Below are 27806 nucleotides of genomic sequence, written 5' to 3' on the forward strand. Positions count from 1 at the left end.
TACATTTTTAATATCCTAGAAATCTTGCTACATATGATTTATTATACTTAAAACTTTTAATAATGATACAGTCAATATTATTATAAGGTTGTACATCATTTATTCCAGTAAATAAACATGCTGATGTTTGATATCTGCACACATCTGGAAATCTTGCCCTTTTGCAAGCAAAATACTTGAATGTTGTTCCCCCATGTCTTTGCCGCTTTTTACAGCTGATATGTCTCCAAGATGTTCTTCAGGGCATTGGATTTTTAAAGTACCAGACAAATTCGCAATTAGTGCAGTTGTTGCTCTAATTTGCTTTGCCTGAAAATCCATTGGAGATTTCTAGCATTTTTGCACAATATCCATTATGTACAAACATGCCACACAAAAAAAGCATATGTGGAAACAAATAGGAACTCTTAAACAGCGGGTGTTGGGAGTTTTAATTAGCTTCCAAATCTGGGAAGAAGATGCTGTCTCTTATTGAGCTGCTTCCAAAAAGAGCAGGCAGTCATTTCAACAAAGAATTCCATAAAGCATAATAAAGGAAATATCCATCACTTAATAAGTAAAGCATCTTCTTTTTTAAAATGCCCACTGATATTTCATCATGAAAATAACTTCTTCGTAAGAGGAAATGATTTTGGCTATGTGTTTATCTAAAGCAGGGTTGTCAAATTCACGTCATCACAGTGGCACCATGTGGTGTATCAGGATTTTTTTTCCCCTTCGCTAAACTGGGTGTGGGTGTTTGACCCATGGGCAGGGAGTTTGACAGCTCTGATCTAAAGCATATGGCTGCTGGGATTCTCTATTTTTCACAGAAGGCATGTTCAATTCCCCATTAGAAGAATGGTAGATTATGAGTTAGGAGTATATATCAATATCTAACTCAGAATCCTTTAAAAATGATACAGACTTAATGTGGAAACTATTCATGAACTATGATTCTGCCCCTCACCTTCCACATCCAAAGATTTAAAAGAAAGGTTTTCAAATACTAAATTTTGTCTTATTAGCAATAAGTTGAAGATGGACTGCTGCAGGTTGATTAGAAAGTTTAGTTAAGCCTTAAAATTAGTACCCCTTAAGCTTTATTATATTTTGGCTCTGCTCATCTTTAACCAGCATCACCGACCTAGAGTACGATTTTTGAGAAAGATATTTTTTAGAGACACAGCCAAAATATTGGTATTTCTTTTTCTCAAAGAATCCCCATCTGTCATGAAACAAGTTAAAACTGTTTCAACATATAAGCTACATGGAAACAAGTAAATGGCAGCCACCATTTTTATTCCATAATTCCCAGATCAGACACATTGTTTTTGATATGCTACTTAACATATTCTTTCAAATAATAAAACAAATGACAATGGGAGACTTAGTTTTATTTTAGTTTTATTTTATATATATACATATGCATATTTATTCTTGGTCATATTTCTTCAGTGTTCCTTGACTTTCATTACTACAACTTGGAGATCACTTGCATTTTCATCATCAGAGTGCTGGTTATTGATGATTCTTTCTCCAGTTTTAAAACCACATTAATCTTCTTCCAATCCAGTTTTCCCTGATATATATTCCACATGTAGGTTGAATAAATAAAGGGAGAGTATACAGCTCTTTTCTGATTACTTTGCCAACCCTGACATCAACGAAGCACATTTTTACTTTCTCAATTATCCAGTGTGCATCAGCAATAATCCTATGTGTTCCTTAGTTAAACTTCAACATCTGGCATTTTCCTTTCTATTTATGGCTGTAATATGAATTGAATGGTGTTAGATATTATTTTGCTGCTATGAAATTAGGGATATTATTTGGATAATATTTGAATTATTAAAGTATAAGGATAGTTTAAATGTCTGTGGAGATTTTCAGTCATCCAAGTTATGGTTGTCCCAAAGGTGCTTTTTCAAGAGGCAACTGGAATTTCTTGTTTTTCTTTGAAGAAGTTTTGCTTCTCATCCAAGAAGCTTCTTCAGCTCTGACTGGATTGTGAGAAATGGAGGAATGGTGGGGCATGGAAGGAAATACATATACACTTTAAACCCAAGAATACACTAAGGCAGAAACTTCTCCATCCCAAGAATAAAACCCCCAGACACAAACTGAGCAATGTGGTATATAGAGTACAATGCAATGTAATGCAATGAGACATGTGCAGAACTGTACATTGGGGAAACAAAACAACCACTTCACAAATACATGGAACAACATTGGAAAACAAACCCATCAGGACACATTTTGGACAGAGAGGACTGCTGGTTTGAAAAGGGGGACAAAGAAGCCATCTATGTCAAAATTGAACACCCTTCTCTCAACAGAGGGGGAGGGATACAATGTCATCTATCTCCTTTTAATAACACTGTCCTTTCAGCAGTTCCAAGAAGGCTCCTCATGCATTTGCACTTATCAGTTAAATCTGAGGGCACAGATGAATCTCCAACTGGCCTCAACGACTTTCTAAAAGAATGCAAATGACCAGCTGTCTGCAAAGAATATAAATCCTTTCATTCCCCACCATCCAGTCAGAGCTGAAGAAGCTTTTGGTATGGGAGGTGAAACATCTTCAAAGAAAAACAAGAAAGTCCAGTTGCCTCTTAAGAGAGCATCTTTGGGTATAAGAATAGTTTGCACACCCTGTTAAGTCTCCTTTCCTTGGTATTGGTATGGTATGTACATTTCTTGACTACTGAGTCATAGCCCAGATTTACTAACATAGTTTTGTTATGCAACTTTTTCTGATTCTTCTTATGTTACTGTTAGCCCTCCCAAGTACCTTTTTGTAAGGCTACATTAACAGAATCTTGCCAGTCTGAAGGTACAAATATTACTTTTAACCACATGAACAATTAGAACTAAACATTCCAAAGTTTCTTCCTCTGACCATTAATCCATTGGGGGCTACCAACTCTTTTGATTGTTTTCTAAGCAGTATCTCTTTTCTCCATCTCCCAAGACCACCCAAACATTCCGTTATCGTTGTTTACCATATTTCTGTAATATTCCATCAATTCCTATAGCCTTCTGGTTTGGTAATAACTGGAATGCTGTCTAGTTCATCCTCTAGTACTGGAGGTTCTTGAGACTAAAGAATATATTCAAGTTATCTTGGATGTTGACAGCTGTACTGCACAAAATTTCAGTATACCCCTTTGATTTATCTTCTTGAAATCAATTTCTATCTGTTCATTGATTTTCTTTGGCATACCAATTTAGAATTTAGTGAATTTTTGGAAGACTTTCCTTGTTTTTCTAAATATGTTTCCATCTTTGATGTCTTTACAGATGTCATTATAATCTTTCCTAAGAGCTCTTTGAAATTTCTGAAACCTTGTCTTTCTTGGCTTTGATTTATTTTCTCTTCTTGGCAATTTTCACTGTTGGTTCTAACAACCAATTTGTTGCTTCTTTTTCACAGTAGCTTTTCGCATTCATCCTTGATAATTTATTTGATTTCATTCCACAGTTCCTGTAGTTTCTATCACTGAGGTTCAGGACTTCATACTGATTCCTGATGTTCTTCTTGAAAATGATGAGTATATGTTCATTTTGTGGAAATTGGCTTTCTTTTTCTGCTTTAGTTTAACTTGGAATGAGCATATCAGCACTAACTTTATATTCTTCTGTATCAGTGGTTGGAAAATAAATTTGAATCATTTTCATATTAAATGATTTGCCACAAAATCTAATTTATATCATTTGGTTATTGATTATACTGTAGCCAGTACAGTTTTTGTTATAATCTTCCTATGTGAAAGCAATGCTGCTCCTTCTTTGATCTTTGATGTCTTGAGTAGTGTCCAATTCTAATCCATTTCAATTCATTGACTTCTAAGATGTTAATGTAGTTTATTCATTTCATCTTTCACTGTGTGGAGTTTTTTTGTGTTCTTGCTTCCTATGTTTTATGTTCCTACTTCAATTCTATCTTTGCAGATTTGGAGTTCCTTTTTCTACCTTGAAGGTTAGCAACTAGACATCCTGAAAAGTTTAATCTAGTCATGTCATAAACCCTGTTAGTATTCCAAAAGATTCTCCACTCTTCCTCAGTTCTGTGTTAAATGCCTTGAAACCCAAGAGGCCCATTATATGGTACTATATCGTCAATCATTTTATGTATTTTTATCCATGTGGTTTTCTTGGTAAAATTCATCATTTGTTGCTATTGAAAAAAACTGGACTTCAAAGGAAGATGACATGCTCCAAGGGCACTAAAATGAGCTGATATCACAGCTACCCCACATGTGATTGATGAAACGGGTTCTCGGAAAATATCAAATATGAATCTTCACCCTTGCCAGAAAAATAGTTTTTCTGCTTACTTTTTCTGTACTGTTTTCCCAGTATCAGTTTATTCATCATGGTATTCTTTTTACATACCCTCAAAATGCAGTTTCCCTAAGCAATGAAAGATACTTTCTTCAAATATGCTTATATATGAAGTCTAAAGTATATCAAGATAAGAAAGATATCACTTACTAATGTGCTGCTTACCCTTACCAATTGCACATAATTGACACTTTTGAACACAATGTTGCTTGCAATTATTCTGTTTAAAATTGTGATAGTAATGCCATTAACATCTTTATCAAATGATTAGGAGCAGTTATTCATAGAAGATGGCAAGAAGGTCAGAATCAGAAAATATACAATTGACTCCCAACTTTATATGTCCCTTTTTTCAAATCCAGGTAAGGCAGTAGTCCACTCCAGGCATTTACATCAATATCTGGGGGCTAGAAAATATGTACAGGTGGAATACACATGCAGACCTCTGCTCTCTAAGGTCCAACATTCAGCTGGAGAGTAGAAAAATAGTCACATTTTTATTTTCTTGGAATGTAAGTATATCATCTCTCAATTTTGTAAGTCATCTGAGAGCCTAACAAAGCTATGGATCATATCTATTATGTGAATTTTCTAGACCAGTTTCCATATTATATTCTCCCAAAAACCTGAAAAGTGCGAATAGGAATTTTAAATCAATATCTGGTAATAATAGCAATAGATTAAATGAGTCATTATCCTGAGAATCAATCAAGTGGGAATATAAGTACTATGTGAGTGTATATAATTTGCATATTTACTTTTTGGGTTTTTTTAATACTTTTTTAAAATTACAACTATGATAGCTCTAAAGAACAGCAGATTTCTCTCCCAAATTCATTTAATACTAACCACCTGGCAGACAAACTACTGTGAGCTTTGGATCAGGTTATTGGAATCATTTTTTATAGCATCTTGTTCTTCTCATACATAAGATCATTTTGAAAGCCCTTCCCTATATTTCATTCCCACTGAGAAATGAAAACTAGTTAGAATTGAGCTGGATTCAGCTCTTAGAGATTAATACTCAAACCTAATCTGCTTCTCTCTCTTGCTGCCCCTGGCTGTTTCTCAAGCCAATTCCAAACATTTCAGTCAAAATTGCTATGAATGAGAGTAGTGCTCCATTTAGTAATTTCAGCCATTGCAAGATTGCAAGATCACTACCCCATTATGTTCCCTTCCCATCCATGCAGGGATGGCAAGTCTTAGTGATGAGCTTTTGTGTAGGAGTGATGCCTGACTTTTCATTTTAGATTTTTTTTTCTTTCTTTCTGCCTTTCTTTTGCTTTCCCAAATGTTTGCACACCCTTCCTACATTATATATTTTTTATACTAACAAGATCCTTTCTTCTCAGTGAGAAGAGCCTCGGTGGCTACTGACTACTGGCTGCCTGCAATTTGGCAGTTCAAATCCCACCAGGCTCAAGGTTGACTCAGCCTTTCATCCTTCCGAAGTGGGTAAAATGAGGACCCAGATTGTTGGGGGCAATAGGCTGACTCTGTAAACTGCTTAGAGAGGGCTGTAAAGCACTATAAAGAGGTATATAAGTCTAAGGGCTATTGCTATTCTTCCATTTTTCCAAGACAGACTCGCATATGCAGACATCATAACCATCACTGCTTTTCTCTTAGACAGAAATGGAAATGGTGCCCACTGAGAAATGTGTGGATCATAAGCTTCTCCAGTGTAGAATGTCATTTGTTTGTTTGCTTGCTTGCTTGCTTCCTTGTTTGCTTGTTTGCTTGTTTGCTTGCTTGTTCAATAGGCACCCATCTCAATCCAATTGACTCTAGGTAGCAAACAATATCACAATAATTAAAGCACAAAAGCAGTTATAAAGTACACATATAAGTAGCTGAATTATCATAATTACATAAAAATTAGCAGTTTGACAGTTAGGCGATGGCAACTTGATGTTTTCTGTTGGTTTGAGAAGTTTTGCTGTTAATCCAAGCAGCTTCTTCGGTATGAACAGGATCATTAAAGCATTCTGAGTAGGCAGAGAATCATTGGAATTGGAATGACCCTACATGCCCTAATAAAATTATTCTGCACGGTACCAAGAGGAAACTCTGTTACACGTACTCAGGTTGTTTGGGAAAGGAAATGAATCTTCTGTGAAGTTAGAACTAATGGAAACTTACCTTTTCAGATGTTTAGCAGCAATGGGGCGGGTTTCCATGGGAACTGCAGCAAGGAAATAAATGTTAATGGATAGCCACATGCCACTCTGCACTTAATAAAACATTTTTAAAAAACTTGGTAACCAGATACACAATTCAGTCACTAGATTCAAGAAAGCAAATTCAGGTGAGTTTTCTATTTTTTCCAGTCAGTAGAACTCTTCTTGGAAAAAAACAACCTGTTCTTAGCTTGTCCACAGTCTTGTATTATATTTTACCAATTACAGTACATTTTATCTGATTTATGAATACAAGATGTTTCTAGCCTGATATGGGGGGAAAATATTCCCATGGCCACACTATATAATCCTGTAGAAAGTAGCTGAAAAAAGTCTCAAACACCTGTTTTTTTAAAAAAGGAATATGAATACAATTCAGTAATTTGTAATTACATTTAAAGTCAAATCTCAATAAGGTAACAAATGAAAAATATTTCATAAACTCAACTTGTTTTTTTTCTTTTACTGACAAGTGTTGCCACAAGCAACATAATGGTAGAGGATGAAAGAGAAAATCAAAATTAATAACATTATTAATTAATAATTATATCTTGCAACAATATCTGTTCACACCTATCCCAGAGCCTTAGGAAGGACTCAATAGGTGGACAAAAATGCCAAAACCAGTTTGAACATCTGGCTGAGTGTGCAATGAACCGATATAATATATTAATATTGTATAATCAACCCATTGATCCTGCATTAACAATAGGATTTTGAAATTAATGAAACAAGTAAGCTACTCATAATTCTTAGGATTTTTTTTAAAGTCTAGATGTATCAGTGAAATACATGTTAAGGGAAACTGAATTCTTCTTTAATACATTATGGTGGATTCCAGCCACCTGTGCTCAAATAAACTTCCCTTAGATCCTAGAATTAATATGAACCTTGGAATATTCTTCTGACTCTGTGGTTTCTTCCCCAAACCCCAAAAACTTTAACCTTAAACTGTCTACTATTGACCTTACCCCTTTCCTAAGAGATCTGTAGGGGGCGTGCATAAGCGCACCAGTGTGCCTACTGTCCCTGTCCTATTGTTTCTTTTTATTTTTCTCATATATATCCATTTCATGTATTCATAACTATATTTATACTTATGCCTATTACCTTGTAAGCGATTGACTAAATAAATGAATGAATGAATGAATGAATGAATGAATAAATAAATAAATAAATATTGTAGGTTGGGTTCCAAATCATCACTTATAAGGCAACTATCACAATAAAGCAAGTCTCATATTTTTGTTTCCCAGTGCATACAGAAGTTACATATTGAATTCTTTATTGGCCAAGTGTGATTGGACACATAAGGAATTTGTCTTGATGCAAATGCTTTCAGTGTACATAAAAGAAAAGATACATTCATCAAGAGTCAAGAATCATAAGGTACAACACTTAATAATAGTCATAGCGTACAATAGGCAATCAAATCATACTAGGAAATAGTCAATATAAATCTTAAGGATACAAGCGACAAAGTTACAGTCATACAGTCACAAGTGGGAGGGGATGGGTGATAAGGAGTGATGAGAAGATTAATATTAATAGTTGTGCAGACTTTGTAAATAGTTGGACAGTGTTAAGGAATTATTTGTTTAGCAGAGAGATGGCATTCGGAGGAAAAACTGTTATTGTGTCTTGTTGTTCTGGTGTGCAGTGCTCTATAGCATCGCTTTGAGGGAAGGAGTTGAAACAGTTTATGTCCTGGATGTGAGGGATCTGTAAATATTTTCACAGCCCTCTTTTTGACTCGTGGAGTATTCAGGTCCTCGATTGAAGGCAGGTTGGTAGTAATTGCTTTTTTCTGCAGTCCTAATTATCCTCTGAAGTCTGTGTCTATCCTATTGGGTTGCAGAACCAAACCAGACAGTTATAGAGGTGCAGATGACAGACTCATTTGCACTATATTGTATCTATTAAGCATAAAATAAGGCTACAATTTTGTCTAAAAATGTACATACTTTATTAAAAATAATGTATTGCTAAAATACTAATCATCTTCTGATTAATAATAATAATAATGAAATTTGAAATATTGCAAGAATTACCAAATGTGACAAAGAGACCCAAAATAAGCAAGTGTTAGAAAAATGGTGCCAACAGACTTGTACAATGCAGAGTTGTCACATCTTTCCAATTGTAAAAAAAAGAAAAAAAAACCCTCAAAGGCAGTAAAATGAAATACTGTATACCTTTACACACCTTTGCAGTAGCTTTAAAATCTGTACATTTTCTTTTGATTTCAGTACTTTCTATTCAAGTAACAGGCAGCATTTAGTCAATACTACTTAGGCTAGGCAGAAATTAAATTCATGTGACATTTCCTTCTACGATCTGATTTATATTTAATGTGAGGTAAGGATAAAATGGTTACTAATCTAAATATTTCTTAAACTATCATGTTTTAAAGCTGTTGTCATATCTACCAACATTTTTGTATAAACAATTCATCTGCCACTGATCAGCAAATAAGGACTGATAACAAACCTAGACAAAATATTAAAATGTAAACTAATTAGATTTAAACATATAGGATATATTTAAATGCTTTCCCTGTGATTACATAATGTATATATGATATGAATAATAGAGTGTGCAATATTATACTTTTCATGCCAAAATGGTGTTACGGAGTGCATAGCATTAGGAATACACATTCTCTTATCTGCTACTCAAGACCAGCAACTGATTGTACAGAATGCTTGAATACATAGTTATGGACTGTTGGCCTAATTTCCAGTCCTAGATTACAATACTGTAGCATAAAGTGTCATTGAAACTCTACCCCGATTTATTCCTAGGCTCTGACCTTTCAAAGGCTTTAGACTGATTTCCTTTTAATAACAGCAAATATGTGTTCAATGCCCATAAGATTTCTCTCAAAGTTCATTCTACTGTGTGAGTACTGGGAAAAGGGCAGAATAACATCACTACCAATGTTTCCTTCATCCTTTCTTCATTTGGAGTCTTGTTGTTTCTAATAATTTGCTTTGCCTCCCTTTTAATGTCGAAACCTGAGCATCAGTTAGCAACCTCCTGAATTCTACCTGACAAAAGTCACTGAAAATCTAAGGCCATGTTTCCCATATGATCAATTCTGGAAGTGAAAACTATGGACTTTTATGTTCTGTTCTTTAACAATGAAGCTCTCTCCATCACGATGACCACCACCACTATTTACTTCAAATTATAGGAAGGAAGACAAAGTAGAAAAATTTATAATTATATTTCAGAATACATTCCAGATTATGAAAGAGTTAAGATTTGTTTTTAAATAAACTGGATATTTAAATATGAAATATATTAATGCAATTAGTGCATTCTTTAACTGGATAGCAAAGACTGACTTTTTTCCAAAGAGAACACTAATGTTTGCCTTGCAGTATTTTTGGGTCTAGAAAACTATTCATGGATCTACTATGGAATGCATAGGCTGATAGCATCAGAAAGAACACGATGTCAATTTATATATGTTTTCCCCAGAGCTATATGGCAAACCCTTCTGTACTCTCTGTTTTTTCTCTCTTTTGTTCCTTTTTTTCAGCCTGATACTAGGGGTGTTCAAGAAAGCACTTAGCTATTCCATTCATTTTTTAAAATTATGCTTTCGCTCTAATTCTAAGAATGAATGATTAATTGTTTTATATCTATTAACAATCAGTTACTTCATCTTTCTAAATCCTTTTGTGGGAAAACAATATATTTCCCAGAAACTTCTTATTGTTTCCAGTAGAAATGGAAATAGCATTTAGATTTAGATATACTGTCCCATACTGCTTTATAGCACTCCCTGGGTGGTTTACAAGTCCTCAGATTGCCCCCAACAATCTGGGTCCTCATTTTGTTTTGTTTTAATCAACCACACATACGTGATTTTATCTCCAGGAGGCTGAAGTAGAATTAGGCTGGTTTGTATTTGAACACCAAGGCTTTTGAAACTTCAATGCACCTAATGTCAGGGTACAGAATAAGCTGTGAAAACTAGATTAATTTAAAATAAGAGTAGATCTGCATTTTACTTCACTATTGGCAATAGAATTAATAGCAGTAATCTTCTAATCAAATCTTCCATCCAGAAAATACCCAAAACATACAGAACACAAATTGACCTGCAGACTATTGTATTATGATCAATAAGAATAATGCCATTAGCACAGCAGTAGCATCTAACAACTTTTTGTTTACAAAAATAGGGGAACAACCAGCAGTGTGTACAGATTTTTTAAAAGACTTTAGTACTGAAGACTGACAAAGGAAAATGGTTTACAATGATAGCCTCCCACCCCAAAGGAAGCAACTGAATGCTATACTTATTTTTGCACTACTGTGTCATGGCCCAGAGAAACAATGCGGTAGACAAAGCTTTTCTATTCTTGAAAAAAACTGTATTTACATGGAAACAATAGATTTTTTTAAAAGCAACAAAATAATGTGAAACTGCATCTGCCTATATTACTGCTGATTTAATCAGATTTAATTATTGATTTCAGTTGTGTTTTAACAATGTACATCTTGCATAGTAATATGTAATTTAAGTGCAATTTATCCTGATGAAAAATATATTGATCAATCTTTTAAACAACATGAAATTTTCTTTGCACATCTGTCCCCATTTCTGGCCTTCAAACTTAGCTTACTCTGCATAAAAACAAATGAGATTTAATGCCCAACTCTATGATCACTTACTTGGGTTTCTGTGTAGTTTATATCCCCAAGAGTTAAATAACCAGATTGCTTACTTGAAGATATGAAAGTCCATCAGATGTAATCCTACTCCTCTGTTTTAGGAAGCAAATGGCACTAAAATTGGGAAGGTTAATTTCAAGTAAGTGTTCCTTAAGCAACTCAGAGCCAGCTTGGACCTTGTTTCAATAATGAAAAGGGTGAAAACATGTGAAGTATGAATTAAGCTCTCACCTTCTTTAAGGTCTCACCTTATTTGCATTTAGGATAGGTGCAAAAGAGAAAAGAAACCCTTGCTTGTTGTAGTTGTATAGAAAAGTCATAGCTAGCATTACTATAATAGTAATCTGCCAACTAGTGGCATATAGTACAGAGCACCGGATGATATGGCCTCATGGCAACAATGAACCTTTCCTGAATATCAGTGGCCTAACATATCAAGAATCGCATTAGATCACTCTATGATTGTCTTCTCACTCATTGGTGTCACTCTTACCTGCGGCAAAATCCCAGTCAAATGATAGAATCTATGGGGTTCCAGAGGGAGTTTGGGTTCTGGTGGGAGATTTGGCTGAGGCTTTGATCACCATGGGCTGGTGGGTAAAGCTTTGGACTGCATTGTTCCTACATGGCCTCTCCTCATATGCCAATCCTGGACTTAGTTGGTTTACTGAGGGACTTTGGGACATTTAAGTACCAGAAGAGATGCCTGGAAGATTTGCTTAATGTTTCATTTAATAATTGTGGCAAGAAAGGCTGCAAAACGAGGCAACATTTATTTACCCGTCTCTCATAAATTTTGGGCTCAATTGTGGTCATAAGTCAAGGACTACCTGTATAAGATTTTCAAATTCAAATAGTATCCTGAGTATTTCCCATATGTTACTTATCTGAACATACTGAAACCAGTCAGGTAGACTGCATCATTGTAAACGAATTTTACTTTATTCTATTATTAATTTTTTAAACCTAAATGAATGGTTATTTCTGCATTTAGAAAAAAAATAGTGCTTTTTTCTTCATAAAAATAAAAGTCAAAAGTCAAATGAGAGGGGGGAAAGGTGGGTTTACTATCTTGCGTACCTCAGTATGGTGTACTGTTGTGACAAAGACCCATTCCCCATTATCTTTGTTTTTGTTCTTTATAAATATTCTGCATTCATATGAGAAAAATAAGGCTACAATTCATGTTTTTCAGAGATGGTACATTCCAAAGCCATTCCAAGTATGCTGAAGGCTTTTCCTGCATTTTATAGTTCCTGAATGATGTTGATTGCCCACTGTATTTAACTGGAACATTGTTCTTGCTGACCTGGTTAAAGCAATTACAGGGCATTAAAGGAAATTAGTCATTCAGACACCTATATAAGCAAGTGGGGGAAAGAACAAAGAGAAGTTTCAGCAGGTGTCAGCCCTTCAGAGTAGACCAGATCATTGGAAGACAAAAATTATATTGATGTAGACTGCAATAACAGAATCTTGTAAGTCTGGGCATGCTGTCTCTCTTGTAACATAATGAATTAGAGAGGTATCTGCTTCCAAGTAGCAACTTCTTTTGTAGAGCTTATTTTTCTAGAACTTATGAGCCGTGATGGTGCAGTGGTTAGAATTCAATACTGCAGGCTAATTCTGCTGACTGTCGGCTGCCAGCAGTTCGATTCTCACCAGCTCAAGCTTGACTCAGCCTTCCATCCTTCCATGTCAGTAAAATGAGGACCCAGATTGTTGGGGGCAATATGTTGACTCTGTAAACCATGCAGAGAGGGCTGTAAAGCACTGCGAAGCGGTATATAAGTCTTAAGTGTTAAGTGCTATTGCTAGAACTTAAGGAATAACTCAGCTCTCTGCAGCAAAGGAGGACCTCTTCCTCCTCTGATTGTCCCAAAGGTGCTTTTTCAGGAGAAATTGGACTTTCTTATTTTTTTTTCTTTTGAAGACATTTCACTTCTCATCCAAGAAGCTTCTTCAGCTCTGAGAGGACAGTGGGGAATGGAAGGATTTAATTCCTTGCAGACAGCTGGTAATCTACATCCATTTTAAAGTCCAGTTCACTGGTGAGATTCAATTTTTTTTTACTACCAGTTCTGTAGGCATGGCTTGGTGAGTGTGGGAGTGCAGGGGAAGGATACTGTAAAATCTCCAGTCAGAGGTGGTATTTGCTGGATCTCCAAAATAATTCTCCGAAATAATTCCCTCGACACTGTTCAACTATTTACAAAGTCTGCACTACTATTCCTGTTAATCTTCTCAACACTCCTTATCATCCATCCCCTCCCACTTGTGACTGTATGACTGTAACTTTGTTGGCTGTATCCTTACGATTTATAGTGACTGTTTCCTAGTATGATTTGATTGCTTATTGTACCCCATGACTATCATTAAGTGTTGTACCTTATGATTCTTAATTCTTGACAAATGTATCTTTTCTTTTATGTATACTGAAAGCATTTGCACCAAGACAAATTCCTTGTGTGTCCAATCACACTTGGCCAATAAAAAATTCTAATCTAATCTAATTCTAATCTCTACTCAAAATTTCCGCTACCTGGTCAGAACCTGCTAAATACCACCTCTGGTCCAGTTGCCTCCTGAAAAAGCACCTTTGGGACAGCCATGATCTGGATGACTGAGAATCTCTATAGACTTCCTTCTCATAGTTAAAATTCATGGAAATGGAGCTGCTCTTGTCATCTGCAATAACAGGGTAGGATTGCAGTTTCTTCCTTTAAATTTGCAAGAACACCTATACTGACAGTGCAGGATAAATGCCCTCCTGAAAGAAGAAACAAATATGCATGCCACATAATCCAAGACCAAACAGATATTTACACTAGGACAATGAGACTATAATAATCAAAGTATTGTCATGGGATGATATTCAACTGAGGAAATATGTATCACACAGATGCTTATGATATGGCAGGACTAAAGTCGATCAATTAGATCAGTTGCTCAGATGATTAAAGATAAAAGGAAAGTTTAGGCTGCAAATAATGTATAAACCATTATTAAATGGAATGTCAGAATCATGAAACAATGCAACAATATCATTAGAGCAATAATGTCAACATTAAAATTGATGTTCTGGGAATCAGTGAGTAGAAAACTTTTATTGGTTACTTTACATTGCACAAGTTTTGTATCTTTTATTTCCAAGAACTTAGAATGAAGCAAATAAAATAACTCAAAACACACAAACACACACACACACAGAGAGAGAGAGAGAGAGAGAGAGAGAGAGAGAGAGAGAGAGAGAGAGAGAGAAATACTGGACTTCACATGATTTAAGATTTTGAGGAAAATGGAGAAGTCAAGTGTTTCTAAAAAGACTTTTTGCTTTTTTGAATATGTAAAAGGCATACTTATATAGGCTACTACAAAATATGAATAATTCTTAAAAATATGTGTGTTCTTGATATCTTTCCTAGCAATAAAGGCTTCCCAGGAGAGCTGGGTCCAAAGTAACATAATTTAAGTCTGGTCATTTGTGCCTCAAATGAGAACTCTGGGTTGGTTGGTTGGTTGAATGATCCACTAGTTTGTATTTTTCACTGTATGTGGTATTCTAAAGTCTTCTCCAACAACAAAATTCGAAAGCTTCAATACTCTTCCTGTCCTATCTTCTTCAGAGTCCAATTTTTGTTTCCAAAGAGTGTCATGAAGAATAACATTGCTTCCACAGTTCTGATCTTTGTAGTCCTAAGCATGTTGTGACATTTAAATATCTTTTCCAGGGCCTTCATGAATGCTCTTATCAAGTGCTAATCTGAGGCATATTTCTTGACTGGTTGTTCCTTTACTGTTGATGATTGATCCTAAAAGCCAGAAGCTATCTACCACTTTGATATCTTCATTGTCATGTTTAATGCTCATTGTTCTACCTGTGGTCATTAGTCTTCTTTTTTAGTCCATACTGCACTTTTATTTTTAAAGGGTACAGGACATTTGCATTCTACCAGAATACTGTCCTCAACATAGTAAAGGTTAATGATGTTTCTACCACCCATTTTAAAACCATGCTCATCCAATCCACATTCTCAAAGAAGGGGAGAATGTATACCTTCGTTGCCCTCATTTGCCAACTTAGACACCATATTCTGTCCACACTGACTTGTCTGTGTGTGTATTTCTCACAAGGACAATGAAATATTCTGAATTTGCCATTTTTCTGAGCACTTTTCACAGCTTGACTTCACTGAAGCACTTTCTGAGCATTTTCCACAATTTAACCTATCAAAGGCCTTGCTATAATCAGTTAAGCACATCCTGACTTGTTTTCTATTCTTTAGTTTGCTCAATTATCCAGCATTCGTCATCAATAAGTAGTTACTTGACAATCAGTGAAGTGATGCCCCATCAAGTGACAAAAAGTCAGAAGCAACTAGATGACTGAACAATAGTAATAGTATTAAGTGCCACCAAGTTTTAAGAACAACATAGATGTGCCTATCTGTCCCTAATCTAGCCCTTCAAGTCTGCCCACAGGGTACCTTTTGCCACTATAATCAAGTTCACCTACCTTGCTGGTGGCCTTCAGATTACCCTGGAAATGTCTATCTACCCAGTAGAGTATACATACACTCGTGTTGAAATTCTTCTTATACAGATAAACTAACAGAATATCTAATAACCACCCCAAAATGGTATGCCTCATTTTTATAACATTTTACTGTGGTTGAAAGACTCAATTAGAGGATATTTTTCCAATTTTCTGATACACTCCTGACATTAACATTTTATCTTGTAACAATTTTATGTTCTACATTATAGAAATGTCTTCTACACTTTAAATTTTTTTCTTCAACTTCACTTTTTAAAATTACTTATCAATGTTTAATGTCAATTTTTAAAGGGTAGATACAGATACTATCCTGGTGTATACCATCATCTGCAAAGAAATGCCATTTAATCTCTTCTAAGATTTGTCCATCACTGTTGAAAGTATATTATGAGTATAATATATTATGAGTGTTGAAAGTATATTACAAGCTGAAAGTATATTATGAGAATCACATGAATCACTGAGTCATTGGAAAAATAAGCTGAATAGTAGTAATTGCAGAAAATTTAAACATTTTTGTTTACTATTACTTATTTTTTAACATATCACATGCCAGAGATATCACCCTAATGTACTTTTATCACCTACATGCCCTTTTCTTTATATTCTCTTCAGTTCCAAAGTGTCAAAACTGTGGCAATCTATGCTGTTTTCTCTAGTCTAATATATGCTACCAAAAATAAATATTTAGATTAATTTACTTTGTTTCTCCAATTGAAGTGAGTTGATAGGCCATATGCAGGAAACCATGAATCACAATATATAGCTAATGTAAAAGAGACTCATTCTTTTAATCTGGATCAATTATATATTTATATTACAACTAAATAACATCCAGTAACAATATGATCGAAGCAGGTCACAACAGATAAGTTATTCCTAAAATACTAGTTAAAATTGGAGCTGATTAATACTTTGATGGTTTCCTCAGCAAATGCTAGACTAGATTGCAACTAGACTAGGAAGTTAAAAAAAATAGGCAGTAACAGTAAACTCATAGTTTTTTATATAGGTGTTACACATCTATAAATGTCTTGACAGAGGTTGCTTTTAAAAACTATGTGGAGAGATTTTGACTTCTTCTGATTCAGTGGATAAGCCCATGTAGTTTTCATGGCAGCAGCAGAATATCTGCCATGCTGTCATGAAAACTACATAGGCCTATCCACTGAACCACAAGGAGTCAAGTCTTTTCACGTATTTTTTTAAAAGCAATCTCTGTCTAGACATTTGTAAGATATGTAACACCTATATAAAAAAAACAATAAACATACAAGTCTCATTAGTGAGTTATTTTTATTTTGTCCATGATCATGACCACTGCTACTCAATAGTAAACATGAAAAGAACTTTCCCTGTAGGCATGGAAGGAAGTTGGCAGCAGGGCCTTCTGCATACAACATTATCTCCTAACCAATCATCAACTTATTCATGAAAAGGAGCCAGCCAGAAAGGATGTGAGAATGGTAAGCAGGACAATTCCATTCATTGTGCTAAACAACAATTCTGCCAGGTTTTTCATCTCCTCTCCCTAAAATTTTATCTAAATCCATAATTTAAAAAATTGGTGCCAAAGATTTTTAAAATTCTTCTTTCTTCTATTTGTTTTTACATATTTTAAATTGTAAAATAAAAAGGAAATGTAGTGTTAAATATTGCCTGAAGAACCAGATAAAAATACTAATAATGAACAATGAAAAGACAATTAAACAATATGGAATAATTATTCTTTATTTTTAAAGACAATAAATACATAAAATAAAGACATTACACATTAGTTGTCTTGGATATTCTGTTGTATTCCTGCCAGCAAATGAAATGATTTACAAGACAAGGCCCTTCAGGCAACAAGATCGGAAGATTTATTGGAAGGAAAGCTCACAGTAGCAGACAGCTAAGGGACTTCAACTACATTATTTTCTTCTGTGTACTTGAAGGTACTTGTAGCAATTATGGTTATCTCATCAAAGAAAGTTGAGGCTCAGCTTCGTGCTGCAGCTGTTTGAGGCTGTTCTGACTGTAGCTGTTTTCCAAGATATTCCCTACAAAAAAAAGCAATATGGAAAAGGGAAGAGAAAAAATTATGAAAAGACAATACCTAAATGGAGTTTCAGAAAGGAATAAACAACAAGAGGTAATGAAAAACAAGCATGCAATTTACTGTCTGAAGACCAGTCAATCCTTTGGCAATTCAGAGATTCTACTTTTGAGAAGTTATTCAAATTTGAATTTTAAATCAGGAAGCCAAGTATCAAAAAGAATTTATGCTAGTTTATATTAGAAGAGCATTGACCGTATGATAGCTTTAAATTTTATTTTACATCTTACAATAATTGTTGGAAAAGGTGGTAAAAATAAGGCCTTGTGTGGTCTTTCTTCAGAGATTACAACACATTCAGCTTTGCTAGGAAAACTGGCAATTTCTCTAGAATAAAATATTTATTTCATCTGCACACATATGCCAGCTCAGTTATATTGTATGATGCACAGAAAGGTTAAACGAAAAATGACAAGGACATTGAACATAATCTCTGTAGCAAAAGACCAGAGGACAACATTTATTACTGGAAAGGAAAAAACAACAACAGCTAAGCATTGTTAAATTAACTTGGAGAGCAAGTTAAAAGAACATTTTAGGTCTAATATTTTATGCAGCTTCACATTATTATAAAATGAATTTCAAACAACAAAACAAAAATTAGCTTTCAAATTAATAAAATATATAGTTCATAAATGCTATACATTTAATTACATCAGTTTTATTTTACTTTTAAATAAAGGAATTATATATATATATATATAATGCTGCCACTTCTGCCCTTTAAGATCACCCAAGAATGTCAACTAATCCAGAATGCAACAGCACGTACAGTAATGGAGACCCCTAAGTATGCCCATGTAACATCTTTGCTGTGTGAGCTACACTGGCTTCCAGTTTCTTTCTTGGTGTATTCAACATGCTGGTCAAAGCCACGAACAGGGCCAGGTTGTCTGCAGGACTGTCTTTTCTAAGAACATCTACCTGCCCTACCAGGTCACATAGAGTAGGCACATGGGAGCTAGGAAGCATGCCCTGCCCTATAGAACACTCTGCACACTGAAATTTGGCTTTGAAGACTTGGCTTTTCTCCCAAGTGTTGGTATCAGATTGTATAACTGCACACTAAATGTTTGATTTAGCACCAGGTTTGTTTTTAATATTTTAATATGTTTAGTTGTATAGTTTTAATATGGCTTTATATGTTGTCTTAACTTTTGATTGAGAGCCCCCCAGAGTTGGTTAGAAGATGAGTGGCTAGATAAATGTTTTAAATAAATAAATAACCAATCTATATGATGCTATAAGAACAATTATGAGAAAAGTCTCATAATCGAAGTTTCACAGAGGAAGAACTATTATTTGTAATAGTTAGAGATGGTAAAATTAATCTTAACTTATAAAGAACCTTGCCTCAGTAATGAGATTCAGCTAATAATGCCTCAATCTCAATTCCATTGTATTCCTAACTTTATGGACTTTTAAATGAATGCTTTAACATTTTTTTCCTGACGTTGAGCTATCACCGACAGTGCTGCATGCATTCTAAGTAGTCACTGAAAAATTGCAGAAAAAATAGAGCCCAAGTAAAATAGTATTGATTATGTTATGTCTGCTGCATAAGCAATAATGCTATTAAATTCTAGGAGCTGCCTTGCAGGGTGTAGATTTTTTTGTAATACAAATCCTTTAAAAAATCCACTTAATATGAATAAAATATACATATAGACTCATATGAAAAACAAGTGGGCAAGTGAGTTATTTGTAATTTCTGTAATTAATACATTTTACTACTGGTAGAGGTATAAAGAGAATGTGCATTATATTCTATTTATATTTTATCAATCACATACAGATAGATTTCAGGGACAACATATTACGGAAGAATAAAATCTTGCAATAAATTTCAATAAAATCTATGTAAAAACAGTAAGCAAAAGCACAAATTATCAACAACAGATCGAGTTATATGTCATTAAACATTCATTGACAACTCACAAATACTGAGGTGTACAAATAAGCCTTTATCAAGTACTGAAATATCATAAATGTATAGAAAAAAAGAAACAATAAAAAGTCATACCAATCCATTTCAGCAATATTACTTTCAATTATTGGTGTGAATAACAAAAATAATCAGAATATTATAATTAATCTGATACTCCATAATTAAGATTTAAGGAATGAGAAAATAAATTCTTTTTGTCAATACAAAAATAAAACTTAGCCATCACATACCAATTATGAACCATCAACTTTTGCACAGCAAGTAAGGCATTGTAGCGAACCTGCTGATCTTCATGATGCATATGATTCATCACAAGCTGTTTTCCACCAAGCTGTTCAATCACACTAAAGAAAAGAAAAGAAAAGAAAAGAAAAGAAAAGAAAAGAAAAGAAAAGAAAAGAAAAAAGGAAGGAAGGAAGGAAGGAAGGAAGGAAGGAAGGAAAAAGGAAGAAGAAAGAAAGAAAAGAAAGAAGGAAGGAAAGAAAGAAAGAAAGAAAGAAAGAAAGAAAGAAAGAAAGAAAGAAAGAAAGAAAGAAAGAAAGAAAGAAAGAAAGAAAGAAAGAAAGAAAGAAGTGGTGGGGTGTGTAAATAACACAGGCAAATGTATTATTGATGCTACTTCTTCTGATTTCTCACAATTAGAAATTTCAAATTATGAACTTGTACAGGAGTCACCTTGTTCAAGATTCTAAATAGAAGGTAAAATAGTTCACCTCTAAATAATCAAAATACACATCACTTTAGCATAAAAAATATAATTAGTTTTCCTTACATAAAAATATAAATGTAATAACAAGCATGAAATCATCCTAATTCAGAGACAATAGAAATGTATATTCTTCAGATTGTTTGTTGTCAAAATGGCATTTTCACTCTTCACCTTTCTGGCATTTATTAAATGCAACATGGAAACTAGGAATGCGTTTTCTCTTGGAATGGCTGCTTGAGGGGACTGAATACCAGCTAACTGCAACACTAAAGTCTATTTTGAATTCACTGTCAATACTTCCAGTGCAAGCAGAAGCCAGACAGGAAATATGAACAGAATAACTGTAGCAGCACTGGGGATTCATCGGAAACACATGTCTAATCCACCACAGCTATTTTATATAACAAATATGGCAAACCATTTGCACTGCTGATTTGTTTGCATTTTAGTTATTAAATTGACTATAGGCCTCACAGTTTATGGATTGTTATTTTGGTATAGTTAGGCCATGTGTAATTGAAAGACTGGATTTTGACATAGATCTGTTATTTATTATTTTATTCTGGAATTTTTAATTGGATATTCACCTAGTATTTTTATTTGTTCTGGTTTCTAGTCTGTGACTCTAATAAACTGAAACTGAACTGAACAGAATAACAAGAATTTTTAAAGATTTAAAAAAAAAGAAATTAGTTGCCTATTTTAATGGATTCTGATTTCCTTTGATGTTTTATAAAACAGCATTAAGTTCATTTTCCAATGGGACATTTAGATTATTTTCTACATCCTCAAATAAGCCAAATAAATGCATCTATTTAAAAGCTTAACACAACAGGAGAGCTGTTGCAGGCATTTTATAGTTGCATGCAACCAAATAAAAACTTCTATGTAATATTGAAATAACTACTACAATAACTTAAAAGCAGATGTAAGACATAAATTTTGCCTACCGTTTTCCTCGAGGATAGTGTCGTACGTATTCTCCCACATCATGAGCAGCTACAGCCAAAACCTGAGGATCATCTGATACTTCCAAAAGTTTTGTCAAAATCCTACAATACAATTTTATGTATATAGTAAAATTTAAATTACAAAATATTAGAATGTTTAAAATGTTAGAATATGCATCCAAATATTTAGAAATGTGTATTTCTAAAAATCCATATCAACTTACAAGTTTACATATGAAAAGAATAAATTCTTATTAAAATATACCATGTTTTAATTATTTTATTCCTTTGATTACAAATAATGAAGCTTACTCTTCAGAATTTCTGAACAAAGGCATATCAGTATTCTTGAAAGTTGTCAACTTGATGCACGTACAACTAAACCTATTGATTTGATATGCATCCAAATTAGGTTTCAAAGCCAGACATTCAAAATATAAATAAATAAATCACCGACAGCTGTAGGAACATATCAGTTTGAATGGATAATATAAATATCTAAAACATTTTAGCTTCATTGTAGAAATGTGCTATATTTAGATGAAACATACATATACTTGATGCTGATTTTTAATTTAATGTTATTTATTTGCATAGAGACTCCATGAACCTTACACTAGCTCATTCCACAATCTTCAATAGTCTCCATATTTCCACCAGGAAATAAGAGTTGAATATGTTTACATTTATATATGTTTGCTTCTCTGGAGTTCAAAGTGGTGGTTCCACTTAGTAGAAATGAAGTACATTTGTTCCATCTCGTAACACAGAATTTATAAGCTAACAACCTTGTTGCAGCCTGCATTTTAAAACAATAAAAATGTAATTTGCTCTTTCACAATCTCAAATACATGGTTTTAAAACAGAAGGGTTCCAGTAGGAATGCCAAAAACACTTCTCAAAACAACAGGGAGAAGGGCCGCAATCTGAAGAATCACCCTCTATATTTTGTTTAAAGAGGAAGTGTTTCTCTGAAGTGAAATTTAAATTTTATCTTGCCTAGAGGTTTTAAATGCAATTTTCATTATTCTGAGCAACACATACATTACAATTGTCAAAGAAAAAATGGGAGAAAAGGAGAGAATCTGGGAACATACTTCAACAGTTCGTAATTCTTTTCATTTAATCTTACGGCATTCTCCCTCCAGAATTTCTCAGATTTGTGAACAGGACTCCATTCCAGTCTTCCTGACTTAAGCTCTGAGCTATATTCATCAAAAGAACTGTGGAAAAATTGAAGATGAATTTAAGAACAAAAGATCTTTGCTAATATAAGATGCCCTCTTGCTTTTCCACCAGCTTTGAATAGCTGCATATTTCTAATCTTAACTACCAGACTAATTCAACAAAACATTTTGTCATGTTTACTGAGCACTCTAGAGAATGTTTTAAAAGTATTGATTGTCAACTCCATTAAGTATAAAATGGGCATAGGAATACTTACTCAAATGACTTGTCACTCACTATTGCCTAATTATGGAATCACCAAAAATGGGGGCTAGCAAAAACAAATAACTCTTCAATATTGTAAAGACAGCATGATCCCAGAGTTACAATCTTGGATCAGTGATATGTATTCCCTTTTGTTTATGAAGTGGTTTGAGATCAGTATCTCAAAGGAAGATACTGATCAAGAAGACTGCCAATGTTATTCCATGTAATTAAAATGTAATTGTGTATTCCAAAATGCTTTCCTTTTTATGTTTTTCCTCTGTTTTTCAGTTAACCTTTTTAATTGTTTTAAACCTCTATTTTATAGTGATAAAAATTATATTTTGCTGTTCCTAATACCATTTCAAACAGGCCATGGCTTGGTAGTGGGCTGCAGCTCGGAGGTTGGGGTCCCCTGTTCTAAGAGAGTGGTCTCTATTGGAACATTTGCCTTATCCTTCAAAATATGGATTTATAAGCTCCATGAAATTTATTCATTATGCAGGTATCTGAACCATAAAATCATCATTTAAATTTAACAAGAGTTAACTATGTTAATAATGTTTATAGTCTTTATTAATTCTACATTATTTGGAGTTTTTGTTATAAGGAGGGATGTAATTGAAAGAATAATTGTGGTAGTTGTGACAAATGATAACCACCAGATAGTTTTTATAACTTTTTGAATTGTAAGTACAAACCATCTAAGGACACAATTTATTAGAAGAGGTTTTTTTAAGAGCTCTCAAAATGATTCCTGCAAAGTTTTTAGAAACAGCAGTTTGAGATTAACTATTTACTTTATGTGTCAACTTTTATTTGATCACCAATGATTTTGTGAAGAAAAAAGTTTTAACTGAAGCCTGGCCAACATTCTTATTATGCCATTTTTAAGATTCTAAATGCAAAATTTACCTGAGATCCTGGACACTCTCTCCAAGTTTATCTAACAGAAATTTAATATCCTCACTTATATCTTCATCGTCATATTTCTGTTGCTCCAAATTTTCTAATTGCTTCAGTACTTTGCACTGGATCATGGCAAGAGCATATTCTTGGCGGGTTTCTCTCTCAGTGGACTTTTCTAGAAAATTCTAGGGAAAATATATAAGGATTTTAAAAAAAATGTCATCATAAATGAAAAATATATTGCTTTGTAATTTGTGCTCATATATTTTAATATGTATAATACCACTAAGCTGTTTCCTCCAGTAAGCTTACAAGGAAAATTTTATACGTTTTTACTTAAAATGATACCATAACAGCCAAGGAAACAAATAAAAGGATCAACATAGAAATCAACATACTGGAGACACAAATGACCAAGCTCAAATTATCCTACTTCAGATACATTATATGAAGTATAATGTATACTCTTCTCTGAAAGACTCTAATGTTGGGAAAGATGAAAGGAAAGAGAAGAGAATGATCAGTAGCAAAGTGGGTGGATTCACTTACAATGGCAATGAATGCATCATTAGAAAATTTGAAGGACCAAATTAGGAACCGATCATCATGGAGAAAATCTTTTTAAGGGGTTTGCCATTAACATTTGCTCAGACCCCCAGTTTCTCCAAAACAATTTAGAGAAAATGGTGTCCAATAGCTTTTCTCTATAAAACTCTATCAGAAGAATTGGAAAATAGAGATTCCTTTTCCTTCCACAGCTACTGGAAAGCCCCCAATTTCTACTCTGGAGTAATAAGCTTCCTTGCCTGTGAAAGTTGCATGAAGGGAAGGAGATTCTGAGTGTGGGAGTATTGTGGATTGCACTTAAGCACCAAATGATAGGTGCACAAGTCTTCCAGATAAAGGCATACTTGGCTTCACAGCTTTAAAATCTGAAAATATTAAGGCAGAATGGTTTGGAGGGCATGACATTTACCATGCAGTTTAATGCTGCATTTCTCTTTTTTCATAGCTAATGTAAGTCCAATACAAGACTGTAGCACAGATAAACCCCCTCCGATAGTCCACCTAGTCAAAATTGGACACTCTGTCCCAAAATAAATATTGCCAACAAATAGACCCTTCTCGGCATACAGGGCCTTGATATGAATTGGAACTATAGTAAAGGACAAACAACTGAGGCCCTTCCAGTTCCAAAGCCAACTCTTGCTTGAAAAAAAAAAACAGTCAAACAACACCAAGTTATTATACACACACATACACACACCACAACACAGTCGGTTTCATCTAGTCAATGTGCTTCATCCACTCACCCGAAATGCTGCCAAAATGATCCTGGTTACTTTCTCTTTTACAGACTCTTGAAGGATGTCAGATAAAACAGGAACAATATTGTAACGCCGCAAGTGTTCACACATTTGAGGACTGAAGGCCAAAAGCCAGACAGAGAAAATCATCTGATACTGAAGCTGGAAACCACACTTGTTACTCAATACTCCCATTATACTGGAGGGCAAAAAAGACAAATTGAAAATACAGTTTCTATCTGTTCAGTCTCTATTTTGCCCTTATTCCCAAGATCTTGAAAAGCTGGTCTCTCTTTTTAAAAAAAGGGTAGGGGAAAATCATGTATAGGCTGATTTTTGGAATTCTTGTAAACCTCTTAAACCAGCAATGGCCATGGGAGGTATCTGTATTTTTTCTGGATAATGAAATTACATGTTCTCCTGAAAGCCACAACTATTATTAGTTTCATTGCTGAATTGCACTTATGGAGTGCCTTGACTGAACATGTTTTCGTCTAACTTAAATGTCCTGGAGCAACTCCTCAGCATTCAATGCAATTTAATCCAAATTTACTGTGAACAGAATAGCAATTTTAAATGAATTCAGATTTATGTTTATAATCCATCATGCCAGTGTTCCTGTCCATAATATAAGTAGTCCCCATTATTCTTTTAAGTACAATCTGCTGCTTACCCAGAGAGAATGTCTCTTTTAAAAGGCATTACAATGATATTCTTCTAAATTAGACATCTTAAATATGACCCAAGAAAATAGTTCACTAAAACAAAGACACTGATTTCTTTTCTTACAAATACTCACCAGTTTACTCCATCTGATTCTACCCATGCAAAACGGTATTCATTGACTCTGAGCATCAACTGCAAGCACCCAGCAACACATTGGACATATTGTGAACTCTACATGAAAGAAGAATACATTTCCCTAAAGATATGTACATAGAATGATTTCTTAAGTAGGAAGTCTCCAATTATTAATCGATCCTGAAAGCAGAAGCTGGCCCAACACTAGAAATGCCTGTTGCTACTTTCAGGCTGAAGAAAGTTTGATTTAAAAAACAAAACAAAATGTTCTAATTCACCAAATATATTAAGCTTTTTATTGATTTATTCAGACTTAAAGGTTGAATGCACCGCTAATTCTATGCTGATTAAAATATTCACGTTTGAAAGTAAGAAGTACCACAAGCCAGTAATTAATGTGGACTATTTCAATTTTTCATACATTTATATAAAGAGAATAATAAACAAAAATCTGGTGCCACAAAGCACTTAAACAAAAATAGATTATGATTTCAGAAGAACCTCATCAGAATTAAGTGCATTAGGTCCTTTCCAAGACTGAATCCAGTCAAATAAAAAAGTCCCAGCTCTGATTTCTGAACTTGCATGTTCTTGCATGCCTGCTTCACAGAGGTGACTAGTTTACAAATATTCAGTATGCAACAAAGCGATCTTATTACACTGTTTCCAAAGAATGTCTAATAAGTAGTCATACAGTATCTTTCATGTAGAACTAATCCACACAGTTGATGAATGTATCTTACTTTGCAACAGGAAACTAAACAAAAGTATTTCAACCTATATACATAAAATGCATTTTTTCTTAATTATGATTAATTATTTTCCTACAGTTAAGATTCTAAAATAGGAAAAGGAATTTATGTAGTCGTCAACATATTTTTTTTTCTGAATGGACACTTAAGTTAAACTATAGTGTCTAAAAACAGCCAATCAGTCTTACAGTATTACACCAACAAAAACTGTATTAAAAGATCTGGTAAGTTGATAAACTCTTATGCTTCTTCATCTATGCACACACAAAAACTACTCATCAAGTCATTGAAGAATCCATCAAAATTCCAGCTTCTATTCCTTTTAACTATTTAGGGTCAAAAATCTCCACAAGGTAGCTAATTGTGTCAATCCCTTTATGGGGACTAACAAAAAGAACATGTGTATCCAATCTGTTGAATTTCCCCAGGTTGAGTGACCTATAGAAGAATAAGCTTGAAGGTCTTCAGGGGACAGCAGAGTCAATGAAGTCTCCCTATTAATCCGTTTTCTATTTGATTGCAAAATGTCCCAACTGCTGCCTCTCCAGTGATGCCGTGTTCAAGGCTTGAAAGCCAAGCAGGAATCTTTTCTTGGGTTGTATCCTCACTATAGCTGGTTGCTCACTAATGGTTACCAATACCATTCCTGCATTCCCTTATGACTATCTGCACACAAGTACCAAAGTAGCTTACCATGTGCTACTGTCTGTCTTCTAGACTGAGTATTTCAACTGAGTCCCAGTTCTCATTACAACATACCATCCTTCAATCATCCACACATCCTCCTCTTCAACAAAACTGACTCAGGAGCTAGGAATAATTTAGACACGATTTCTGAAATACCTCAGTGCTGCATGCAGTGCTGCTACATTGGATCTTAGATTCTCTGGGTCTTCAAACTTGGCAAATTTAAGACTTGGCAAGTTTAAGACTTGTGGACTTCAACTCCCAGAATTCTTCCTCCAGTCATGTTAGCTCAGGAATTCTGGGAGTTGAAGTCCACAAGTCTTAAACTTGCCAAGTTTGAAGCCCTTTGCTCTAGGTTAAAAGCCTTGTTTTGCAAATTCTGACTGATAGGTTTCCATCAGGCACATTTTAATCGATACTTCACTGAGAAGAAGTCTCAGATTCTTGAATGAGTAAGA

At 34.3% G+C, this 27806-nt stretch overlaps 1 protein-coding gene across 3 annotated transcripts in view; it reads right to left on the reverse strand.

The window, feature by feature from the left end:
• Window positions 1-17471: 17471 nt before the first annotated feature.
• Window positions 17472-27806, reverse strand: part of ATP6V1H (ATPase H+ transporting V1 subunit H) — a 30971-nt gene continuing 20636 nt past the window's right edge. For all 3 annotated transcript variants that reach the window (XM_087931237.1, XM_087931238.1, XM_026699198.2), the window contains exons 8-14: window positions 25908-26005; window positions 25115-25307; window positions 23808-23986; window positions 22559-22684; window positions 21462-21563; window positions 20033-20146; window positions 17472-17798 (exon numbers count right to left, since the gene is read on the reverse strand). In XM_087931237.1, the coding sequence (XP_087787363.1) occupies window positions 17738-17798; window positions 20033-20146; window positions 21462-21563; window positions 22559-22684; window positions 23808-23986; window positions 25115-25307; window positions 25908-26005 (873 nt within the window). In that variant the 3' untranslated portion in view covers window positions 17472-17737. The remainder of the gene's footprint in view (window positions 17799-20032; window positions 20147-21461; window positions 21564-22558; window positions 22685-23807; window positions 23987-25114; window positions 25308-25907; window positions 26006-27806) is intronic.

The sequence above is a fragment of the Pseudonaja textilis genome, chromosome 3 (genome assembly GCF_049901715.1).
Source record: "Pseudonaja textilis isolate UNSWEBS1 chromosome 3, rPseTex1.2, whole genome shotgun sequence".
Classification (NCBI taxonomy): Eukaryota; Metazoa; Chordata; class Lepidosauria; order Squamata; family Elapidae; genus Pseudonaja; species Pseudonaja textilis.